General features: G+C 37.4%; 1 protein-coding gene across 1 annotated transcript; it reads left to right on the top strand.

Annotated features, from left to right (window-relative positions):
• Positions 1-3326: 3326 nt before the first annotated feature.
• On the top strand, positions 3327-5619 carry MYB56 (myb domain protein 56). The gene is made up of 3 exons (XM_022039671.2): positions 3327-4195; positions 4432-4857; positions 4949-5619. Exons 1-3 carry the CDS (start codon positions 3799-3801, stop codon positions 5167-5169), a joined length of 1044 nt encoding a protein of 347 aa, XP_021895363.1. The 5' UTR covers positions 3327-3798; the 3' UTR covers positions 5170-5619.
• Positions 5620-18221: the final 12602 nt, after the last annotated feature.

Genomic DNA, 18221 nt, shown 5'->3' on the forward strand with positions numbered 1-18221 from the left:
AATTCTGAAACTGAAAATTTAATGTAAACAGGAATTACTTGATTAGGTAAATAAATAAATGGTAGTCTTACTAGATATCTTGGGAAATAGTGGAAGGATCGAGTACATATGAAACCCTACTGTGAACGTCGCCTCATACCGGACGGGGTATCGAGGATTGATATTTTGGCGCTCATACTGGACGGGTATTGTGGCGCTCATATCGGATGAGGTATGGGGATAGCCAATTAGTTGAAAATGTTGAATAACAGTTCACACGTCGTGAGAACATCCCTATAGACCCCCATGGATACCAGTAGGCAGATGAAAAGAAAAAGTTGCTATTATTACTTACTTGAATATGAGATTATGATGTTGTTGATCTATTGTCCCTATAGGTCGATTTTGAAAATCTCGTTACGGTAAGTGTGCAATAAACAATTTTATTTATGATAAATGAATTTACTTAAATTAAGAGCTCAATTAGTTGTTTTTATAATTTTTACTAACCTTCATTTCTGTATCGGTGAATAGTGTGATATTCTTACTGGACTAATGTACCTCACCCTTTTATTAACTATTTTAGATCAAGAGGACCAATATCAAGATCCCGATCAACAATGGGGTTGTGAATAGTTCACAACCTAGACTCCCTTCAAAGGTTAGTGAAGGTCGTCATAAGATATCTAATTGTTTACTTTTTTATTTATTTCTTGATTTTTTGTTTGTTCTTTTAGAAATATCATTCTCGTAACCCTATTGGATATTCTCTATTATTGTGTAAGTAATGTAAACTCTAACTCTCTTATTTCGCTTCCGCATTCTATTTATAATTTATTACTGTTTATTCTGTTTTAACTAATTGTTTGATCTTACAATTTTAAATGAATAATAATACACTAGAATTGGTAAGATAATTCAGTTGTGTTTTCTTGATGCGTATATTGCTTATCTTGCGTGATTTGCAGTTAAATTCTGAAATTAAAAATTTAATGTAAACAAAAATTGCTTGATTAGGTGAATGAATGAATGATAGTCTTACTGAATATCTTGGGAGATGGTGGACGGATCGGGTACATAGGGAACCCTACCGTGAACATCGCCTCATACTAGACGGGGTATCGATGATTGATATTTTGGTACTCATACCAGACGGGGTATTGAGGGATGATATTTTTTGCGCTTATACCGGACGGGGTATGGAGACAACCAGTTAGTTAACAATGTTGAATAACGGTTCACACGTAGTGGGAATATCCCTATGGACTCCCATGGATATTAGTAAACAGATAAAAAAAAATTGTTATTCTTATTTACTTGAATATAAGATTATGATGTTGTTGAGCTATTGTCTCTATAGGTCGGTTTTGAAAATCTCGCTACGGTAAGTATGCAATAAACGATTTTATTTATGAGAAATAAATTTACTTAAATTAAGAGCTCAATTAGTTATTTTTATGATTTTTACTAACTTTTATTTCTGTATCGGTGAGTAGCGTGATATTCTTACTAAACTAGTGTAGTTTACCATTTTATTAACTATTTCAGATCAAGAGGATCAAGATCCAGATCCTGATCAACAACGAGGTTGTGAATAGTTCACCACCTAGACTCCCTTCAAAGGTTAGTGAAAGTCGTCATAAGATACCTAATTGTTTACTTTTCATTTATTTCTTGATTTTTCGCTTGTTCTTTTAGAAGCATCATTCTCTTAGTCCTATTGGGTATTTTAAATTATTATGCAAGGAATGTAAACTCTAACTTTATTATTTCACTTTCGCATTCAATTTGTAATTTATTTTCTTTTAAAATTCTAGGTCGCTACATATAATATATCTATCTATTTATTTATTACTCATAAAAAAATTAGTTTTTAATAATTAAGCAAAGAAATTGAAATTTGATTAGATACCATAAATTAGTATGAGCTTAAGAACTTGAGTTGGCATTTGACTGAATTAGACCAACCAATCTATAGATTTCCTCTACTTCTCATTGTTGAACTTAATAATCTTAAGTGAATTTCAATTAAAAAGCTCTAGCATCTCAATTACATCTTCATTTCTTGTTATTAATTAAGCCATCAACACTTCCCAAAACCCATTAATTAGGACAGATAAATTTTGGCTGTTAAATATGATTTTATACAACTATGTTAATTGATAGAGAGATCTTATGATGGAATAAATGTATAATTCCTAAAAAAAAAACAAAGAAAATTTAATTAACATATAGCTACTTGCAATATTTATAATGATTTCATTATGCTTATAGTTTTGTAGTTTTATCTTTTTGCATTATTTTGTTATTAAAATATTACTAACAACAATCCAACTTAAATAATAGAAATGGAAAACATGTTACTTACTAAATAGACTTATTATCTTTGGTGATTACATGTGTTTTGTAGCTTATTTTATTTTATTTGAAATTTGTATTTAATATTTTGGTAATGAAATTCTAATTATAATTATGATATTGAAGATTCTTTTAGTAAAAATCTTCAAATTTTATCATTTCAATAAAATCTACATAGTAATGATGATACAACATCTAATTATGACACATATGACACAATTGCCGGCTCAAATCTACACTTTCATAACCGATAACACTGTGATTTAATGGTTCAGACTCTTATATTTTATTTAAAAATTATAAGTACAAACTTTATTAAAAAAATATAAATTTTTTTACTTTCTTAATATATTATAAGTTAATAATAATTTAATTATATTATTTAATTTAGCGGGTTTGAGAATTTAACTCACTATAGAATTAATAAGAGTATACTGACTAAATTAGACAAAATTTTATAAAATTTATTACATTTATATACGAAATAAATATTTCGTAATGATTAAATTTTTTTAATTATAGTAGTTAAAATAAATTATTGACTCGAGTGAACATTTATTTCTTTAAAAATGAAAAACATACTCTCATGAAAAATGTGAAAATATCTATAATTCAACCAAAAAATAATTGGTATTAAAAATGAGAATTAAATTGAGAGAGAGAGAGAGAGAGAGAGTTGGATGAGAAGTGATAATGGTGGGTTTAAGAGGAAAATGGCATAAAAACAAAACGGATGCAAAGAAGACGGGTGGGTAGAGGGGGGTGATGTTTAAGGACTGTTTGGCTGGTCCATTTGATTTCCGTTTTCCTTTGAAAAAAGCAAAAGCCTTTCGCTTTCAGACAAACAGATTCTGGTTTTTCTCCAAACCCCGAGATATATACATATATATATGTACCTATACCCCACCTATATATATATATATACACACAATATAATATATATATATATATATTAACAAACGCCAAACACCAAACACCCAACATCAATACCAAAACCAAAGCATATGTTTTTTGAAGGACACAAACCCAACCCCACCTTCACCCACACGAGCGGTTCTCGAGTTTCATGCTCAGACTTTGCCACACTTTTTAGACTCTTCTCTCTAAATTCTCTCTCTTTATTTTACATACAATCGTGTGGATTCTTCTCTCTTTTTCTCTCTCTTAAATTTCTTATTTTGCTCCATTTAATTTCCTCCCCCTTCATTGAATTCATTCTTCTCACTCTTCTTTTTCTCCTCTTTCCTCTCTTAAATTTCTTCTCCCTTTACTTCCAAAATGCTTTCCCATCTCTTTCTACCCATTTCGATCTCCTTCTCTTGAGAATCACTCACAAGGGAAACCCTCTGTTTTTCCAAGATCCTGCCTTTTCTTCCTCCTCTGTTTCTTGCATTGTAGGGAGAAAATCCTTTTGGGTCTTTAAAGTTTTCTCTTCTCTCTCAGTTTCTCATCCGGGTTCCAATGAATCTGAATCTGGAACAGCTTAGCTGTGAAGCTAATGGGTTTACTGGGTTTCAAGGGATTCCATTTTTACCTCCCCCTCCACCTCAACTTCCTACTTTACCCCCTCACCTTTCTCTTTCAAACAACTTTGAAGATTCTCAAATGGGAGCGAAAAGAATCAATGATGAGAAAGATGGGTTTTTGGGGTCTGAAAATAAGGGCAAGTTGTCCTTAAATTTAGGTCATGATCAGGAAGAGGAAGGGAAAAGTTCTGGTGGTAGCAAAAACGGCCATACTAAGCTTTGTGCTAGAGGCCATTGGAGACCGGCTGAAGATTCTAAACTCAAAGAGCTCGTAGCTCAATATGGCCCTCAAAACTGGAACTTGATAGCTGAACATCTTGAAGGAAGATCAGGTATTTTACTCTCTAAATGTGTTTGACTCATCATATTCATTGCAAGAAAATACGAAGAGAAAAAAAAGTCTTCATTTTTTTCAGTTTTTTGTTACTCAACCCGGTCAAACCGTTTCAGATTTTATGGAGTGTTTGCACGAGAGTAGAGGTTTTTGTTAAATGGGAATTAGTTGAAACCGATGATAACCCAAAATGTTAAATGCTTTTGAAATTTTCCTGCTCTGTTTCATCTACAGGAAAAAGCTGCAGATTACGGTGGTTTAACCAGCTAGATCCAAGAATCAACAGGAGGGCTTTCAGTGAAGATGAAGAGGAAAGACTGTTAGCTGCTCATCGTCTTTATGGCAACAAATGGGCAATGATTGCAAGACTATTTCCAGGAAGAACTGATAATGCAGTGAAGAATCATTGGCATGTGATCATGGCGAGAAAGCACAGAGAACAAGCAAGCATTTACAGACGAAGAAAACCCACTTCATCTTCTTCTTCCTCTTGCCATCCTTATCACCTCACTGTTCAAAACAACAACAATGCTTGCAGCGAATCAACCATCTCCAGCACCATTGACGAATCTGCCTCAACCTGCACTGATCTCTCCCTCACTCCTTCAGCTAAAGTCTCCCCACCATTTCTCAACACTCTTGGACCAGTTAAGCTGATGGGTATGTCATATATGTGTGTTTAATTAATGGGTTTATTTCATTTGAGCTAAATTTAAAAGATGAAGTAATTGTGGGTGTTGGGGATGTGCAGGAGAATCTGGAGAAAAGGTGATTGCAATGGGAAATGGAGATTTTGACAGGTTCATTTATGGGAATGGAGTAGTGGGTGTGGACCAATCGGGTCACTCAGATTCAAACTCAGAGGTCTCAGGAGCTGAGTCAGTGGGCACTAACCGGATTAATCTCTCTTCATCTGGGGACAATGAGAAGATCAACCTGCCCTACATTGATTTCCTTGGAGTAGGCCTGTAGCAGCCAGCTTCTTGAAGACAGTGAAAAGTTTTGGTAAAAAGTTAAAAAAGTGAAGAAGAAGAAGAAGAAGAAGAAGAAGAAGGTGAAACCAACTCAGATAATTAATCAAAAAACCTGTATTGGGTAAAAAAAAAAAAAAAGAAAAAAAAAGGGGGTCTGAGCTAGTTTTCTGCAGGACTAGGTCTAATCTCATCCCTTCAGTGTTTTGAAATATGTACAGTTAGTTCCATAAATGGATAAAGAGAAAGAACTACTACAGGGAAAAGAGGGAAAAAAAAATAGTAGTTGCAGAGATGGGTTCTTAGTATTTAGAGCTATTATTATTATATATGAAATATATATATATATATATAAAAGAAGAAAATGCAAAATATCGAAGGGTTCTTTAGGTGCTGATATGGAGCAATTGAATAAATAGCAAATTTTGTTTGTTGAAATGGAAAAAGCAAAGTGTCGTTTTGCCGATGACTTGCTTCCATGAATGAATGTGGGTGGCCATCCTTCATGAAGTTCCACTTGCTTCTCTTTTTGTTTGCTCTCCTCTTTTGTTGACCACCACCTCTACACGCACCCCAATATATTTCAATTAATTATTAAATATTTTCATAATAAAATTAATTTTTTTAAACTAAAATTTATATATTTTAATAATTAAAAAATAAATTTTATACATTAACACCCTTATTATAATTTTCTCAAAAGAAAATATGCAATCAACTAAAGTAATAAGTATACAAAATAAATTTATAATTTTATAAAAAGACATAAAAATATCAACTATGCAATTAAAAATAGTTGATAATAATACAAGTAAACTAATTGTTGTATTTATGATTAATTGACTTGTAATTTGGTTAATCCACTCGCGTACGTGAGTAGATAAATTCTAATTATTATTTCGTTTATGTTATGTTTATCTACTTATTCATTTCGTCGACCAACTTTGTAGACTTGTATATGAGTTTATTGTACATAAAATAACTATTAATTTAAGTGAGATCGTTAAAAATGATACGTTAAAATTAAAAAAATATTAAATTTTAATACGTCAAATAAAGTGTAAGCTTTTTATTTGCAGAGACTAAAACTATTATTTTTAATTTAATGATAGATCGAATTAGAAATAACGAAAACTTAAAAATATAATAAATGGGATATGTTCTCTAAATTATACGTTGAATTTTTTTATTATGTTATCCCGACACTATAAATAGAGAGAGTACAAGAACTCAAAATGATCACATGTTGATTTAAAAGATCTACTGCAAAACATATAAATTTCTTCCGTTATAAATTCATATATGCTTCAATTTTCATATATATATAATCCCAACGATTCAATATGAACATGTTTTAAATTCACAGAGTTTGTTTTTAATCCTTAAATTATAACTCTTTATTACTACTAGTAACAACCTTAGTGCTTTTATAACTCACCATTTGCTTAATGTAAAATGTTTAACATGAGCACATTTAATTACTAATTAATTGTTATAATCTTTTGACTAAAAGATATGAAAATATTTATTGAATAAATTAGGTGATACACAGCTCATCATGTATGTATATATATTTCTCTCTTAATGATTATACCTTCCTGTTTAATACGAACATGCTTTATGCATGTGTTAATATGGCAAAATTTGGGTGGTCTCAATTTTAGTGGCCTACATATATACATATATATATATATATATATATATATATATGTAGATGGGTTAGCAGAAAATTGATGCATAAAGTGGGCTCTACAAATCTTGCATGTGTTTTTCTGTAGTGAACAATATGGAAGCTGACATTAACCTCTTCATAATTGCTTTATGACCAAATAATTAACTTTCTAAAACTCATGTTAACAAAAAATAAGTAATTAATAAAAAAAATTGTCAATTTCCTCTTTCAAAATTTACTTCTATATTATAAATATTTATTTTAATTTTATTAAACATTTACCTATTAATATATTTCGATGTAGTAATTATACCATTGGTGTTAATGCAAGATTTCGGATTTTGTTTAATTTCTAGAATATAATTTGGTGTTTTACTTTTTAAATTTATGTAGTTCTATTCAAAATGTTATTATTTTTGAACTAATGCTATTTATTTATAAGAAAATATCAGATTGTTCAGTCTTAATAAGATAATAACTTATTTATAGTCATTATTAAAGTAGTAGTATGATTATATAGTTATCGAGCAATGAAAATGTTTTTATAAGAACTTATAGAAAAAAGACTCTCGTAATAACTTATATTAAAAGTACTTTCTTAATTAATGAGATGTGGGAAGCAACTTTTATTCATAATCTTCTTACTATTCAAAATCTAAATCTTGATATTTCTGATTTGAAATAGTTAAATAAGGGATATGAACTTTACTAACTCAATAAGAATGTCACGCTTAACACCGATGTAGAAATTGTAGATTGGTAAAAAATCGTAAAACAACCAATAGAGTCACTATCTCTTTTTAAATAAATTCATTTATCATAAAAAAATGTTATTTTCATACCTAGCTTTATGAGTTTCTAAAACTGACATATGAACGAGAATAACATTTTATTACACATTTTAATAAACAATAATAGTAAACTTACCTTCTTATCTACTTACCAGTACCATTGGGGGTTAATAGTGATTTTTCCTATGCGTGGACCCAATATTCAATTTACAAATTAACTGATTGTCCCCATACCCCATTCGGTAATGGGTGTTCAAGCATGTCACCGCCTCAATACCCCGTTTGGTATGAAGTTGAACTATACCTCCCAAACCCCTTTCAGTATGGGACTTCTCAATCCTGTTTGACTGAGGTAATATCCACCATAAGGTTTTCTCTATGCACCGGGTCTGTACACCTTTTCCCAAGATACCCGATAAACCTTTCATGCACATATTCACATCATCAACCAGTCACCAATCATATACCAATATTTTATATTTACAGATCAATAGTAAGACATACAAATAGACAATATGAAAATAAAATAAAAAACGTGATTAAGACATTTATTTCGAATAAGTCAATAGGTGATAATAACAATCAAGAAATCAATGAACAAGAATGTAGCACCCGGAAAGGAGGAGGAAAAAAAAAAAAAAAAAAAAAAGGGGTGCCACGTCAGCAGCCACGTCAGCAGGCCCGGTCAGCAGTCCCGGCCAACCAGGGCCTGCCACGTGGCAAGATCGCGTCACTCCGAAAGGAGCCACGTTGGCGATCCGCGTGGGTGCGATCCGACGGCCCAGATCAATCACGCGATCGGACGGCCCAGATTCAAACGCACGGACGGCCCAGATTCAATCAAAAACGAACGGCCCAGATTAAAACGAAATGAACGGCTGTGATCAAAAGGCAAGGGGTTATAAATAGAACCTCCACACCAGACCAAAAACCCTAGCCGCCAGCCGCTCGCCGGAGAAGACGAACCAGAGGTCGACCGCCGCCACCCGCCGCCACTCGCCGCCGCACCGGGGAAATTTCCGACCGCCGATCGAGGTAAATTTCATACCCCCGACTCGTTTTTCCCCGTTGATTCCTCCTATGGCCAAATCGAGGCCGAAATCCCGGCCAAACGGCCGGAATACGCGGCCGAAGCCCAGCGGCGCCGCCGCGCCCCCTCTCGGTTTTTGCCTCCGACGAGGCCCTTCCCGGCCTCCGTTCGATGCAATTTTTATATCACCGTGATCACCATTCTTTTCTCTACAGGTTGACCGGAGCCGAATCACCAAAACACGAACCTCGCCGGAGAGCCGCTGCACCCGAGAGCGCCGCCGCCGGTAAGCTCCGTTTTGCCGTGATTTTTTGGCCCCCCGAGGGCCCTAGGGTTGTTTTCTGACAAGGACCAATGCGAGAGTGGCCGAATTCGGCCGAAAACGGCCGAAAACAGTCAACCCGAGGCGACTCGCCGCCGCCAGCGGCGGCGCCGTCGCCGGAGCACGGCGGAGCCGCCGTGCCGGAGTTGCGATTTGGGCCGAAAGAGGCCCTGGGCCTAATTTGGATTTTTTTGGAACACGTGCAGGTACTATTAGTGTGTTTCAGTTCTCCGGGAAAAATTCAGGGAAAATTAGGGACAGCCTGCAGGCGCACTGTGAATCGTATTCGGATCCCGAAAACAAGTAAGGACCCCTCACCCTATTTCCTATCACGGTATTAAAGTTCAAAATGATAAAACGGTATTTCTTGAATTAACGCATGTGTGAAATTGCTTAAGGTTGCTAATGGAGCCCGAGTCTAGTGTGATTGATGATTTACTGTTATTTGGCCTGTTTACAGCTTTAAATGCAAAATGAGGTTTGATGTGTTCATTTTACAGATTTGTGTGCATGTACTACGTTTTTATTAATTATGGGTTGAATGACTGAAAAACTGATACTGTATGTTGTCTGTTTGGTATGAATTACGATTTGCTTGTTTAAATGTGAATTGATGATGCTGATTGAGGAAAAGGAAAATGAAAGATTGTGTAGACTGATAATTGTATTATGGGGGTCAGCCTGACTAGATATCCTGGGAGATGGTGGACGGACCGGGTCCGTAGGGAACCCTACCGGGATTGTGGTCTCACATGCCGGACGGGGTATGGAGATCTTATGGTTTTGGCGCCCATACCGGACGGGGTATGGGGACGGCCCGTTTCACCCTCATACCGGACGGGGTATTGAGGTTTATGGTTTTGGCGCCCATACCGGACGGGGTATGGGGACGGCCCATTTCACCCTCATACCGGACGGGGTATTGAGGTTCATGGTTTTGGCGCCCATACCGGACGGGGTACGGGGACGACCCTGGAAACTGATTATGAATGTTAAAGGTTAACGGGTAGCGGAACCCCTATGGACCCCCACGGATACTAGTAGGCTGGTAAATGAAAAAAAAAGATATGTTGTACAATGATTGAATTACAAGAGGCGTGATAAGTGTTATGTTTTACAGCTTAGATTATTCAATGATTATGATAATGTTATTGTTTTTCTCATATTGTTTTCATAAATTCCACCAAGGTAAGTGGATGGTAAAAGTTTTATTATTGATAAAAGGTTTTGTTGTAAATTATGCTCCATTGGTCTTTTTGTGGTTTTCTACCCACCTTTATCTCCGTGACGGTGAGATATCGTGATGTTCTTACTGGGCTAGTGTAGCTCACTCCTTAATTAACCATTTCAGATCAGGAAGACATGGTTCCCGAGCCCGTTCCGCAGGAGGACGACGAAGGGGATGCCTAGAGACTCTGTAGTCATACGCATAGTTTATTTTCGAGTTTTCTTTCTTAGTTAGTTTAACCTTTTATATTTTAAGTACGTTTGTTTGGTTTTTCGTGTAAGGGATGTTAACTGAAATTTTGATCTCGCTTCCGCATTCGATATATTTAAATACTCATTTCTTTTTTTATATTTTCCGGGGCCGTTACAAAGAAAATAATTAAAATAAATAAATAATAGCAATTTAGGCAGTATATGAATAAATAAACAATACAACTATGACAAATATACACTGACCGGTTACTGGCTCCACTGGTAACCTGTCTTCAATTAATTATGGATTTTTAATATTTACAAAACATACTGTTATTTGTTATTAAACTTTAATTTACCGTAACAGGAGAAAAATGTGAAACATTCTTATCCCGGGTCGGTATTCAAAACACCGTCTTTTCCAATGTGGCTCCTGACAGTTCTCAGGTTTCCTGAATTTTTTCTGTGAAAATCAAAAACTACGTGTTACGTATTCCAAAATACCCCAAAAAGGCCAATATGAGTATTTTTAAATCTTTTAGGCCGGTTCAGGGTTTCGGAATGGTGGCAGTGCCATGCTTCGGCACCGACTTCATTGGCCACGGCGTCACTTCCTCTTGGCCTAGCCTTTTCCAGCCAGTTTTGGCTAGTTTTGCATAAAAACTACAAAAAAAGGGTTAAAGAGCCTCCATCTGTCGGAAAAAGGCAGAATTGAGACCCTACCGGCGGAGGAATTTTTCGGTGCGATGGCTTTGTCGTTCCTCTCTCACAATCAGGACTTCTCTTCAACTAACTTACAACAGAATGAGATGAGGAAAACGAAGATCAAAAATTGAGGGAAATGAAAAACATGAAAGGGCTAATCGGAAGGCTTTTTTGGGTCACGACATCTTTTTTCAAATGGCTACTGGGCCATAAAGTCTGATTTTAGCTTCTAAGTGGCCTCGTCCTTCGAGTTATTCTGCCATAATACATTGACGAAGGAAATTTCTCTGTTGCGAAATACTCTGCTCTTCCGGTCCAAAATATCTACCAGTATTTTTTCATATGATAGATTCTCCTGGAGTGGAAATGGCTCATAAGACAAGATATGTAAGGGTCCAAGTTGTACGTGCATAACATAAACACATGGAGTACATTATGGATTATGTATAGCTCTGGAGGTAATGCTAGTCTGTAGGCGGATGTACTAACCCTGTCCAAGATCTCAAACGGTCCAATGAATCGGGGGTTTACTTTCTCCTCTTTCCAAACCTGCTGGTACACTTAAATGGGGTGACCTTAAGAAATAATCGATTGCCCTTCTCAAATTTTAAATATCTATTTTAGGTGTCTACATAACTCTTCTGCCTACTCTGAACTGTCTGAATGTTCTTCCTGATTTTAACTATCTTCGTTGTGGTCTCATCTAAAAAGTTTTGGGCCAATTAATTTTCTATCACCTCACCTCTTCCCAACAGATTGATGATCTACAGGGTCGGTCGTACAATGCCTTATATAGAGCTGTATCGATACTTACTTGATAACTGTTATTATAGGTGAACTCTATCAGGGTTAGGTGATCGCCTCAATGTCCTCCGAAATCTAGAACAAAGACCCTGAGCATATCATTTAATATGCAAATAGTTCGTTTTGATTGTCCATCTATTTGAGGGTAGAATGCTGTGCTAAGGGATAATTTTGTTCCTATTACCTGCTGAAAACTTGACCAAAACTAAGATGTGAACTTGAGATCCCTGTCTAATACCACTGTCACCGGAACTCCATGTAGCCTGACTATCTTCTGGATATAGATTCTTACTAGCTTGTCTAAGGAGTTTGACATTCTGATGGCTAAGAAGTGAGAGGACTTGGTGAGTCAGTTAATAATTGCCCAGATTGCATCATGCTCCAAACATGTCTTAAGCAACTATGTTACAAAATCTATAGTGATATGTTTCACTTCCACTTCGGTATTGCTAATGGCTGAAATAGCCCGTCTGAGTGTTGATACTATGCCTTACCCTGCTGATATACAAGGCACTTGGTGACGAAATTAATAATTTTTCTTTTCATCCCACTCCACTAGAAAGCAATTAAAATCAATAAATAAAAGTAATTTAGCCAGTATGAGAATAAATAGGCAACACAATTAGGGCAAATATACACTGACTGGTTAACAACTCCACTGATTTGTATTTAATTAATTAGTGATTTTTAATACTTACAAAACACACTGTTATTCATTATTAAACTTTAATTTATCGTAATGGAAGAAAAAAAGTGCGAGATTTTTACTCCGAGTCAGTGTTCGAAACATTATCTTTTCCACAACACCTCTTGACAGTTCTCGAGTTTTTTGGATTTTTTATGCAAAAATAAAAAAATATGCATTACGTATTCTAAAATACACCAAAAAAGCCAAAATAAGCATTTTTAAATTTTTTCAACTAGTCAAGGGTTCCGGCACAGTGCCGCCACCGTGCTCCAGCGCCCGCTCCACTGCCCTCGCGTGGTGTTTCCTCTCAGCCTTGCTATTTCTGATAGGTTTTTATCGGTTTTTGGCCAATTTTGGATAGAAACTTCAAAAAAAGGGTTAGCAAGCCTATGTCGGCTGAAAAAGGGAAAGAGTTTTTTGGTACGGGGGCTCTATTGTTGCTCTCTCACGGTCGGGGCTTCTCTTTAGCTAACTTGCAACAGAATGAGATGAGGAAGACGAAGGTGAAAAAATTGAGGAAAACATTAAACAGTAAAGGGCTTATCAGAGAGGTTTTTTGGGTCGCGGCCGCGACAGCTCAGTCGAGTATTTTCTGGCTGGTGTTTTAGCCTTTTGGCTCCAATATGAGTGTGGGGAGGTTTAGAATTGAATTTCGAACGAAAAGGGGGGAAAAATAAATTTCCAGCGTCGGCGATGGCTCTGGTGCATTGGCGACGGCAGCTGGTCTTCTTTTCTGACGATTGGTTCGCTTTCCGGCCACCCCTCTTTTTCTTCTTTGATCTCCTCTCTAACGACTAGGGTTAGCATTTTTTGTGGAAAAGGAGTTTAAATACTCTTCTTTATTAAATATGGATAGTCCGTTTGAGGAAATATGACTCATCCTCAGCCGTTGGATAAGTCCTATTTGGAGAATGAATCTGCACCGCACGATTAGATAAAATCAGGATTGTTTGATTGCGTCCGTGCGCGCGGGAGGATATTCGGGCCGTTGGATTTGCTGACATGCGGATCGCCCGCGTGCCCACATGTCTGCCACGCGACACACGGAGATCGGCCGTGCTGCTGACGTGGCTCTCCACGTGGCCAAAGTTTCATATATTTTACTTTTTACCTTAGTTTTCTAAATTTCTTTTCGAATAGGTCTTCTCTTATTTCTACTTTAGCATTGATTTTCAAAAATATTTTTAAATCTATTCAAAATTCAATTTTCTTCAAAATTCACAAAAAAATTAAAAATTAAATTATTTTAATTTATTATTCTATTTATATTATATTATCTCAGACCTAATTTTCGAGCATCTAAACTTACTGTAGTTTTAAAATTTAAAATTTCAAGCTTGCCTCAACCTGGAATGGGTTTCAAAAATTAATTTTATGTCATATGCCCGGTTGAAATTTTGATAAATGAGATAATATAACGACCTCAGAAATTTAAAAGTGAAATGTATATAAAGAATATAAGTGCGGAAGCGAAATAAAAGGTTCTGGTTCATTTCCCTTACACAATAACTTAAACGTACTAACAATATCGAAAATAAGTCATCTAAAGGAAAATACTGGAAATGAAAGACTATAAGAGAAATTAATAAACATCTAGGTAACTATTCACCGTCTTCCTGTAGATCGGGCTCGGGAACCAAGTCCTCCAGATCTGAAATGGTTAAGTAAGGAGTGAGCTACACTAGCCTAGTAAAGACATCACACTATATCACTATCACAGAAATAAAAATTTGTAGAAAACCTAAAACAACCAATGAAGCACAAGTTTCAAGTAAATTTATTTATCAATAATCAAACCATTTACCGTCCATTTATCTTAGTGGAATTTATAAAAACGACATATGGAAACAATAACATCATAGATATCATAAATTCATACACAATCTGTAACATAGTATATGTCATACTTTTATATTTTAATCATCAAACAACAATTATCCATTTTTATCAGCCTACTAGTATCCGTGGGGATCTATAGGGGTTCCCGCTACCCGTGAACTATTCCCTTAACAAACTTAATTTTCAGAGCCATCCCCATACCCCGTCCGATAATGGGCACCAAACAATAAAACTCAATACCCCATCCGATATGAGGGTGAAGCGGGTCGTCCCCATACCCTATCCGGTATGAGCGCCAAAATATTTAAAGTCTCCATACCCCATCCGGTATGAGACAACATTCCCGGTAGGGTTTTCTATGGACCCAGTCCATCCACCATCTCCCAAGATATCTAGTGAGGTTGTCAACTTACCCATTTATCAATTCACATACATTTTTCTATTTTTCTTTAGTTTTCTATTTCTCACATAAACGTGAACACTTAAGCGAGTAACGTGCATTCAACGAGGCAAACATACATTAAATCCACGAAACTAAGCAGCAGTGAAGTAAACATTCATGCATTCGAAACCATAAAATAAATAAGCCACATACCGTAACGCATTTAAAACTGTAAAATAAATAAAATAGGAACTGACAAAATATATTAGATTCGGGTTCCATCAGCAACCTTAATTAATTATACATATCTATTAATTGCAAAAATACGATATTTCCATTCAATTGAACTTTAATTCTGCGATAGAAAATAGGTGAGGGATCCTGTAACGGCCCCGGAAATTTAAAATGAAATGTATATTAAAAATATCAAATGCGGAAGCGAAGTCAAAATTTGAATAACATCCCTTACACTAAAACTAAAAACGTGCTCACAAAATATAAAAGATCAAACTACCTAAAGGAGAAACTTGAAAGTAAAAGCTACGAATATGACTATGGGGTCTTTAGGCGTCCCCTTCGTCGTCCTCCTGCGGAACCGGCTCGGGAACGATGTCCCTTGATCTGAAATGATTAAATAAGGAATTAGCTACACTAGCCCAGTAAAGACATCACGATATCTCACCGTCACAGAGGTAAAGGTGGGTAGAAAACACAAAAAGACCAATGGAGCATAATTTACAACAAATTCTTTTATCAATAATAAAACCTTTACCATTCACTTACCTCGATAGAATCCATAAAACAGTGTACGAAAGCAATAACATCATCATCATCATGAAATCATATATAAACTGTATAACATAATACTTATCAAGCCTTTCGTAATTCAATCGTTACACAACATATTTTCCTCATTTACCAGCCCACTAGTATCCATGGGGATCCATAGGGGTCCCGCTACCCGTTAACCCTTAACACTTGAAATCATTTTTCCAGGGCCGTCCCCATACTCCGTCCGGTATGGGCGCCAAAACTATAGACCTCATTACCCCGTTCGGTATGAGGGTGAAACGGGCCGTCCCCATACCCCATCCGGTATGGGTGCCAAAACACATAAGATCTCCATACCCCGTCCGGTATGGGAGACCACAATCCCGGTAGGGTTCCCTACGGACCCGGTCCGTCCACCATCTCCCAGGATATTTAGTTAGGCTGACCACATTATACAATTACCCATTTACATAATCTATCATTCTCTTTTCCCTCAGTCAGCATCATCAATCCACATACAAACAAGCAAAACAGTAATTTATGCCAAACAGACAACATACAGCATCAATATCCCAGTCATTGAATCCATAATCAATAAAACAGTACAATATGCACACGAAACTATAAAATGAAAACATCAAACCTCATACTGCATTTAAAACTGTAAAACAGGCCAAATAACAGTTAACCGACAAACACACTAGACTCGGACTCCATTAGCGACCCTAAGCAATTTCACACATTCGTTGATTCATGAAATACCGTTTTATCATTTATTGAACTTTAAAACCATGATAGGAAATAGGGTGAGGGGTCATTACACGTTTCGGGGTCCGAACACGGCTTCACAGTGCGCCTACAGGCTGTCCCTAATTTTTCCTGAATTTTTCCCAGGGAACTGAAACGCACTACTGGTACCTGCACGTGTTCCAAAAAAATTCCAAATTAGGCCCATGGCCCCTTTCGGCCAATATCGCATTTTCGGCCGAATACGGCCACACTTGTATCGATCCTTGTGATTAAACAACTCTAGGGCCCTCGGGGGACCAAAAAATTACAAAAAACTGAAGCTTACCGGCGGCGGTGCACTCGGGTGCGGCGGTTCTTCAGTGAAGTTCGTGTTTTAGTGATTCAGCTCCAATCAACCTGTAGAGAAAAGGATGGTGATCACGGTGATATAAAAATTGCATTAAATAGAGGCCGGGAAGGGCCTCATCGGAGGCAAAAACCGAGGAGGGGCGCGGCGGTGCTGCTGGGCTTCGGCCGTGTTTTCCAGCCGTTTGGCCAGGATTTTGGCTCCGATTTGGCCACAGGGGAAATCAGCTTGGAAAAACGAGTCGGGAGTATGAAATTTACATTGATCGGCGGTCGAAAATCCCTCCGGTGCGGCGGTGAGTGGCGGCGGCCGGCTTCTTGTTCGTCTTCTCCGGCGAGGGCAGGCGGCTAGAGTTTTGTGGTCTGGTGTGGAGGTCTTATTTATACCCTTTTTTCTTTTGATCTTAGCCGTCCATTTTGATTTAATCTGGGCCGTCCGTTTTTGATTGAATCTGGGCCGTCCGTGCGATTGCATCTGGGCCGTCCGATCGCACGTTTGATCTGGGCCGTCCGATCGCGCATACGCGGATCGCCAACGTGGCCCGTCCCGGATCGACGTGGTCTTGCCACGTGGCAGGTCCCGTTGGCCGGGACTGCTGACTGGGTCTGCTGATGTGGCTGCTGACGTGGCCCCCCCCTTTTTTTTTTTCCCTTATTCTTCAATTTCCCGGGCGCTACAGATCCTTACTTGATTCGAAATCTAAAACCGATTTTTCGCTGCTCCTACGGGCAGTCCCTAGATTCTCTGAATTTTTTTTTTGGGAACTGAAACATACTTATAGTGCCTACACATGTCCCCAAATAACTCAAAATCAGACCCAAGGCCTACTCGGCCAATTTTAAAATTCCGGCTTGCGGCGGCGATCCACCTTGGGTTGGCCATTTCCGACCGTTTTCGGTCGGATTCAGCCAAACTTGCATTGGTTCTTTTGATAAAACACCCTTAGGGCCCTCGGTGGGCCGAAAAAATATTGAAAACTGAAACTTACCGGCGGTGGGGCTCTCCGGTGCGGCGGCTCCTCCGACTCGAGTCGCGATTTGGTGTTTTGCTCCGATCAACCTATAGAGGAAGGAACGATGGTCACAATGGTGTAAAAATTACATCGAACGGGAATCAGGAAGGGCCTCATCGGAGGCAAAAATTAAAAAAACCTGCGGCGGCGCTGGTGTGCTCCGGCGGTGTTTTTCGGCCAATTGGCATGTGTTTTGGCTCTAATTTGGCCACAGGTGGGTTTAGAATCAAAATTTGAGCCAAATGAAGAATTTTTACCTCGTTTGGCGACCAGAAGATGCTCTGGTGCAGCGGTGGGTGGCGGCGGTCGGTCCTCCGGTGGTTGGGCTGTCTTCTCCGGCGAGGGCTCTGGTGGCTGGGGTTATGGTTTGGGTGTGGATGAGATTATTTATAATCTTCCGCTTTTAATTTGAGTCGTCCATCGCGATTTAATCTGATCCATCCGATCGCAATTAAATAGGAAATGAATCTAGGTCGTTCATCGCGATGTAATCTGAGTCGTCCGTACGCGTGCAATCTGGGC

Source organism: Carica papaya, chromosome 6 (assembly GCF_054855325.1).
Source record: "Carica papaya isolate Zhongbai chromosome 6, ASM5485532v1, whole genome shotgun sequence".
Lineage (NCBI taxonomy): Eukaryota > Viridiplantae > Streptophyta > Magnoliopsida > Brassicales > Caricaceae > Carica > Carica papaya.